This window comes from Octodon degus, unplaced genomic scaffold (assembly GCF_000260255.1).
Source record: "Octodon degus isolate 3935 unplaced genomic scaffold, OctDeg1.0 scaffold00022, whole genome shotgun sequence".
Classification (NCBI taxonomy): Eukaryota; Metazoa; Chordata; class Mammalia; order Rodentia; family Octodontidae; genus Octodon; species Octodon degus.
In genome coordinates, this window is record NW_004524598.1 from 2,119,618 (window position 1) to 2,127,944 (window position 8,327).

General features: G+C 33.7%; 1 protein-coding gene across 2 annotated transcripts in view; it reads right to left on the minus strand.

Moving 5' to 3' along the window:
• Window positions 1-416: 416 nt before the first annotated feature.
• Manea (mannosidase endo-alpha) overlaps window positions 417-8,327 on the minus strand; it is a 32,893-nt gene continuing 24,982 nt past the window's right edge. For both annotated transcript variants that reach the window (XM_023711988.1, XM_004628192.2), the window contains exons 4-5: window positions 4,081-4,157; window positions 417-3,010 (exon numbers count right to left, since the gene is read on the minus strand). In XM_023711988.1, coding sequence (XP_023567756.1) covers window positions 2,353-3,010; window positions 4,081-4,157 — 735 coding nt within the window. In that variant the 3' untranslated portion in view covers window positions 417-2,352. The remainder of the gene's footprint in view (window positions 3,011-4,080; window positions 4,158-8,327) is intronic.

Genomic DNA, 8,327 nt, shown 5'->3' on the forward strand with positions numbered 1-8,327 from the left:
CTGCCCTGAATATTAACAGTTGGCAACTAGTTCAATCTGTAGACCATGGATGTAAGTGGGTTACTGTAATTATCTTTACAAAAGGAAAAAAATAGGTTAAAGCCATTATAAAAAGAAGTCTCAATCATTTTTTGGTTTGTGAGTAACTTTCTACAAGAAATACAGAATCTGTGTCATCCTACTTTGAAATGTGAGTGCTCCTGACTGGTTAGGGGAAAGACGTGGGGATTCAAAAGACAGCACAGTGAGGCATGGCATGGTGCATACCTACCTCTGCGGTGAGAACAGAAAAAGGTGGTATTCCTCCTGAGAACTTGGTCGGTTTACACACTTTCCCTTAATCTCAGAACTACTTCATGAAGTTTATTTTCTGTCATGGTAGATTCAAATATACAATATACACAACAAAGAAAATCTCCTGTACAGTAGACATTTATTTCTCCAATAAAACTTAATAAACTATGTATGTTATAAAATACTATTCGGTATACATTTATAACTTAATTTAAAATAACATATAGTGGCTAACTAGATATAAAAAAATCCACAGATTACAATTGTATGTTTGTTCCTATGAAGACGCTTGGCTATATCAAAATACCATTATACTGATTTAACTTTATACTTTTCTACAGAAAATAATCAGATTATTAACATTGTAATAATTTTCAATGACTTGATCATTCTCTGAGAAAGAGAAAATTCTTAAGTTATAAATCAATTTAATGTTAACCGTGCTTCTTTTAAAAAACATATTTTACTTCAAAATCAGTGCTTAAAATGTTTTATCACCTGATAGGCAATTTTATGATAAATTTCACTGCTAATTTGTTTCTAAATATCTATACTCAAAACATTTCTATAATTGCTTGTCAGCATTACCTTACTACTTCTCTTAATAAAATGAAGTATCTAAGAAATATTTAAGTAAAATGATAGGTTTTTTAGTGTAGTTATAGTTACAAATATAACAATAGAGTGTCATTTTATTATTACTAGTAACATCTTACCAGCTTCAATCAGCAGTGATGCCCAATGACTATCCCACTGATGTGCAACACTGGTGGTAGACACTCATATATGTGATGGTTACGTGTTTACTACTGGCAGGTCAAACCACCCAGCAGTGAGACATGAATTACAGCTCCATCATGGATGTGTTACAAAAGATTTGACTTTTAGCACACAAACGATCCATTTGCCATAGTGTGACAGTTATTGATCACAAATAATTTAAACTAATAGACACTGACAAAATATATCACATTTTTAAATGGGGATATCGTTATATAAATGGGGATAGACAACATTACGTACAAGAATTTAAACTATTGTCTTCTCAGAAAGTACTTTAAATATATAACAAGGTTAGTTTTTTACAGCTGTAATATCTGAAATGGTAACTGCTTGTTCTGTTGTTTTTGATAAAAAAATGTTAAAATGATATAATCCAATGATAGAATGAATATTCTTTTTTCTTAGCCAATAATGTCTGATTAATATTAATTTTTAAGAATGAATAGCAGAATAAGAAATTGACAAGGTATTATGAAAATAATAGTACCTGTGGCATCATACATCTATAACAATTGTGAAACATTTTTCTAGTAATTGAGAGATAATCATTAACTTCCATGAAAGTGCTTTCCATAGTTTCTAAACCCTGGAATGTTATGCAGCACAGTGAAGCAGAAATACTAAACATGCCAAACAGCACGCAAGGTTTAAGAAAAATCTTCTAATGATGGCACAGACTATGCTGCCAAAAGCTGGTCTTCTTGACACAGTACAATTCACATAAGGCTTAATGTAAATAATTTAAAACAAATGAGACTATTATTTTAAGTGGTTTTAGATTCACAGCAAATCTGAGAAGCCATATATTTGGAGAACTGTATCACTATGTGAAAGGTATCTAAAGTCTTTAGTAATTCAACAAAGGAAACTGAATCATTGAAAAAAAAATCTGTACACTATGTTTTGTAGGCCTTATTTTTCTTTGTTAGACATACCAAATATACATATAGTCCTACATCTTTGGGACCAGGACACAAATAGGAATTAGCTGTGTGATAGCTACTTTATCTACTGTGAAATGAAAGTTAAAATTTCATCCTAACGATGCTCAATTTTAGTCAGAAAAGGAGCAAATTAGGCCACAATGATTTACCTACACAATTTTTCTCTAAAAGTTTCTCAGTGCAGTGTTTGCTACCTTTAAAAAAGTAAAAAGAAACTTTAATGAAGATAACAATAACAGTAGCGATGGTTTTTGACAGCATTGTTCCACAACTCATAAGAAATGCATTTCTTGAAACTAGCTGATTTACATAATTAACTCCAATAAATGCCTTAAGAAGCAGGCATCTGATCACCTAAAGCATACGTGGCTCTTTCCTTACTGTATTTTTCTGACCACTTGCGAGTCAGCTCTAGATAAAGGCTTGGCTTATGAGGCCGATAATCTAAGTATACCGTATTACTCGTTCTTTTGGGAACAGCTTTCTCAATTTGAGTTCCTTCATGCCACTCATTGAAAGAGGTGATGGAAACTACACTTGGGTGGGTCTGCAGTGCAGCATCCAGACCGACTTCATAGTACTTCCCATTGATTCGGTTCCGTGTGTTTTGAGTGTTCCAAGGCCGGATGCTGGTGTCTATGTATCCTGGACCCACACTTGGGATAAACATTAAGTTGTATTTATCACAAAAGAATTTTAGTTTAGCCCAGTTCTGATGAGAGGAGCCATAAGTAAAGCCATTTGTGGCAAAATATGTGTAAATACCATCAAAACCACTTCGAAGAATATCATTTTTATGTTTTTCTTCTACTAGAAGTGCAATAAATAAACCATCATAAGGGGAATTGCGAACACTGTGAGGCCCTGAAGTGGTTAGCAGGTTGGCCCACTTTTCAGGCTTCATGATATAGGAATCATATACATAAAACATAGGAAGAGATTTCCCAGTTCTTGTCCTGTACCTGTAAAAGGCTGGATGATTTCCATATCTAGAATATAAAGATATGCAAAAGTGAAATGCATATTCATAACTCAATATTCACAATTTAGACGAAAACTATTTCCACACAGAAAATCAATGTAATCAGTGCAGTTTAACCACATTGTTCTCTTTTTTCAGGAAATTAGTCATATAATAATTAAAAATACATCTTAATTTTATGCATCACAAAGTAAATTACTGGATGTCACCAAACAAGAAATTAAATATCTCACACTCAGGTTTGCAAATGTTGATTAATACTATAAAAAGTCTCATTAGTATATGAATCCATAAACTTTTTCTGTATAATAAATGTCCCTTTATCACTGACAATTATTGTCTGTCAGACATAAGTGAATTCCTTTAAGAAAATGAAAGTGTATCAATAAAAATCTTTCTTGTAATCATACTAGATATAAATGAAAATAGACATAAGCAGTATAAAAGTGGTTCACATTTCATAACCTGAACTTTAAAAAGGATAACAATATTTTTGTAATATTTTTGCAGTAATTTAAAGTATTAATGACTTAAACCATAAATAGCCTTATAAACTTGTAAAACAGAAAAAGCACAAGTCTTTATGCAGAAAGTGAAGTGAGGGCTGGCCTGATAGCTCAGTGGAGTAAAGAGCCTGCTTAGGCAGAATGCAGTGGCTGGGTATGATCCCTCTCTGTGGGGGGTGCTGAGACAGCAATTGAGACTGGGTGTGGTGGCACTGACCTATAATCTTAGCACTTGGGAGACTGAAAACAGGAGAATCACTACAAGTCCGATCTACGTAGTGAAACCCTGTACACCCTGTCCTAAATACAGAGAAAAAAAAAAAAAAAAAAAAAAAAAAAAAATGAAGTGGATAGAATCTGAGAAATAATCCCCAAAATAATTATGAGATTCATATCAAAAAGTTTAACTTTATTATAAAAGTGTCAAATCAGGTAGAGAAAAAAAGTAAGATAATACATTTAAACTTCTCAAATTTTACCAAAATACACTCTTCTATATCATATGCATTCTATATAGTGATTATTATCACTGGCTCACATAGCGGCAATTACAAATACAGAAGCAGCTCACCTGTCTATAATATACTTGACATTTTTGTACATGTTTTGATCATCTCGATTGTTATAGGGCTCTATGTGAAAAGTGACCTAGAACAAAGAAAAAAAAATCAATGAGGAAATAAAGTTACTTTTAAGGTGAAATAAAAACAAGTAGATCTTCTCAAGTATGTGACCACAAAATTTACACTTGAATGGAATAATTAACATATTTAAGTGTTAACATATTTATATATTATTTAATATATAAATTTTATATAATTAAACAGAACGTCATTAAAAATCTATGTTGAATCTGCATTAACATTTAAACCATTTATAACATATTCTTTACAAGTATCTATAGTGATATAAAGAACAATTTTCCTAATCTTTTTCTGAGACATAGTCTCCCTGTGAAGTTCAGGTTGGACTTGAACTTGCAACAGTGATTCTCTGCCTCAGCCTCCAAGGGCTAGGATTACTGGCATGTGGCACTAGGCTTTAATTCTTAAATTATGATAGTTTGCATTGTCCATCATGACAGAAAGCACTAACTAAAACTATTTTCAAAACACCATGTACAGATTTAATTTTTTGGGGGGGGGGTAAAAATAGTTGTTTTATATATATCAAGAACAACTATGGCAAGTAAAATCACTTTGCATACTACTTTTAACTTATAATGCAGATAGTAGAGATATCTTTAAGTGACAATGCATTTATGATTTTTAAAACAAAGAATAAGGATTTTCGCTTTCATTCCTAATTCTGCTCACTTACCAACAGAAGCTAAACATTTTTATTTAAATAAATGTATTTAAACAATTGCACATTTTTACATTGAAATTTAGAAATCTAACCATATACAACACTGTAGCAGGACAGTCCTATGACATTTTTTCTTGTCTCTTGTTTTCATTTATTACTTTTTTCCATTTTTAATTTTTTTTCTTTTTTTCACATTATGGACAGACTTAAAGTTTAGCATATCAACAACTGATGGAAAATACCTGTTTCATGTTATGTCTAAGGCGCTTGATATTCAGACAGATAATGAGGCTAAGCTCAACAGCCTATGTTTTAGGGTAATAATGTCATTAAGCTTTTCTTCTGGAGGATTAACAACTTAAGTTTGCAGACCAAAAAATTAGAGAAAAACAAGGGCTACAAGGATAGCCAACATTTTGGCCCTAGCTCTTCAAGGTCCAGGAGGACTTAGGAAATAAAGAGAATCTGTACTCTAACATCCTGTAGTTCAGTGGTGTCCTAAATTTTCTGATCAGGGAGATTATGGAGCCACAGAGGAAAGTGATCAAGATGTTTAGTATGCCTAAGGAGAGTCACCTGGAGAGAAAACAGTCTCTCAGGCTTTCAGAGAGCAAATCAGTCCAGCAATGGCCGTGAGTCACCAACATGGCTGACACTGACAAAGGATCAACAAACTGCGGTACAGGGTTTCAGGATAAATCCCGAGGGGATTTGACTGACCTTGTCAGATACAAAAGTTACATTTTTTTTATATAGGTCTTGCTTTATGTTGATCTTAACCATCTAGCAGAAAAGGATAAAAACGAGGTATAAAAAGTAAAGCCATATTAATATGCTGAGCTGTAAAAGGCTCAAGTCAACAACTTCTGATATTGCCAGTCATGAGGATAACCCACTACTAATATAGACTAATGGACTATATTGGATTACTTTGCTGAATTCATGCACCTACAATATATGAATGGCAATGGAATACCCATATCTAACAAAAGTAAACAAAACAAGGGGATATAATTGAACGACTATTTTGTAGTGGAAAAAATATATATAATGTATATACAAAGTAGCATAGATATACAGCTACTTTCTCTTAGTTCATTGAGAAGTTTTGAACTAATAGTGTTTAGACAAGATATCATGTCTGCACTTGAATAACTACTATGAATAACTACTACAAAGACAACAATATGCAATGTACTGTAACTGTTCTACTAACTTGTTTTGAAACTGTCTCATTGCTACTTCTTTCTTAATAAAATTAATATAAAAATATATTTATACTGTTTTAATTTGAAGTGTCAGGACCTATGAAGTACCTATGAAATTAGAGACCACCACCTTATTACAGTACACCACTGCTCCTCAGGATGGGGTGCGGGGAGGCTGTTTCCACAGCACCACCAAACACTGAAGTCTGTACGAACTCATGTCACTTATCTAAATGATGAGGCATCTGCATAAAAGCCACATTTATCTCTCTGCACACTTTAAATGCCCTCTAGCTGACTTATGATACCAAATACAATGTAAATACTATGTCCAATGTCACTATACTGCATTGTTTAGGTAATAATAAAATGAAAGCCTTTTCACATTCCATACAGACACAATTTATTCTACTGTTGTTTTCCGTACTCAGTTAAGACATGTAGAACCCATATATATGGAGGACAAACTGTATGTTGTATTATTAGTCAGATCTTTCAGTAACTTTGCTATTTACTTAAGCTCAATTCAAAGAAAAATGGCAATTGGATAGGTATTTTCATATTCTTAAATAATGTTATTGCTATTATTTGGATGAATATCTCTTCAAGGCTCATGTGTTGATCTGCATGGTGGCACTACTGGGACACGACCTGAAACTCCAGGGAGTTAGGATTAGTGCAAGGTCTTTTTGTCATCGAGAGGCTGTCCTCACAGGGCATTATGGGCCCCACGATTTCAGTCTATTTATTGGGCTGTGGTACAGTTTGTTCTATCATATGCTAACTTCCAACAGATTGCAAAGTCCCTTAAGGCCTAAGATAGTACCTTCTTCCTATGTTACCCACATCTGGAACATCTTAACACTAAATCGCATCTGAACAGTATCTGGAGCATTAAAGGTACTGACTGAATAAATGCATACATGATAAACAGAGGAACAATTTCTATGCAAAAATAAACAAGAGTTAAAACTCTAGGTCTGCCACTGATACTCCATTAAGGCAATAGTCACCAACGTTTCCTGCAAATACATTGTTAAGAATAAGAAAAAAGTCATGTTTCAATGAGAATCATTTAAAAAGAGTCATAGACATACTGTATAAAGATATTATAAAAAATTGCACAAGGCAGAGATATAATGTAGCATAAGAATTATATACAAATAATTACTGGATGCTTGTAAAGCAACAGCATGAGACATATGACTTAAAAAATAGAAAAAAATACTTTAGTCAGGCATGATGGCACATGCCTGTAATATCAGCACTTCGGAGGCTGAGGCAGGAGGATCACTATAAGTTCAAGGTCAGACTAAAATGAGTTTAAGACCAGCATGAACTGCATAGTGAAACCCTATCTCAAAAAGACCAAAAGAAAAAAAACACTTTACAATAAAATAATAGATTTTCTAAAATGGAAGATGACCATTAAATGAAGTGATTTTTCCTCTCTACTCCTAAAGAAAAGGGATGAACTGAGACTTCAAACTGATGTTCTTTTATTAGATGTTTGATTTAATTTTGTCAGGTATTGGTGTAACAATACCAAATAGCATGTGCACAATTGCCGTGGCTTTCAAAGACAAACACCTGTTTCTATGCATACACAATCTGTGGATTAGCTTTGATGGCTCTGCTCTAGGATATGGGTCAGGTTGAAATCAGTTCCTCACCATAATGTTACCCTCAGTCCTAGACAGAGTAGAGCTTCCTATCCACATATACACAGCAGCAGCACAATCATGCTAGTGTGTGCTATGCAATGAATCTCATTAGTCAAAATGGCCATGAAGCAAAAGTCAACATTAATGTAGCAGGAAATATATCATTTCTTTCCTTGAAGAGAAAGGAAGAGAGTATCTGCTAAAAAAGGCATCAAATATCTCTATCCTGTCACATTTAAGGGACTTGTTTCATTGTTGTGGTCCTACCAGTGTAGGACAGAGGACATCAGTGGTAAGGATTCAGCTCTGATTTTTTATACTCCTTAAAAATCACCCAGTGGCATGACATTGACAAGGGCTACAGTCCTTGTTGCAGCAAATCTGCAGACAAATATAAAAAGCAAAGATATCAGTCTCTCTGAAAATCATGCTTTATGTTTTTTATTTTTAATTTATATTTTCCAAAAACCCCTTACTGTACAGTTGCTAAATATAGAACAAGTTAAATGGGGGCCGGGGAGATAGCTCAGCAGCATAAATGCCTGCCTGGGAAGCACAAGGTCCTGAGTTTGATCCCTGATACTGAAGAAAAAAGAGAGAGACAGAGACAGAGACAGAGACAGAGACAGAGACAGAGA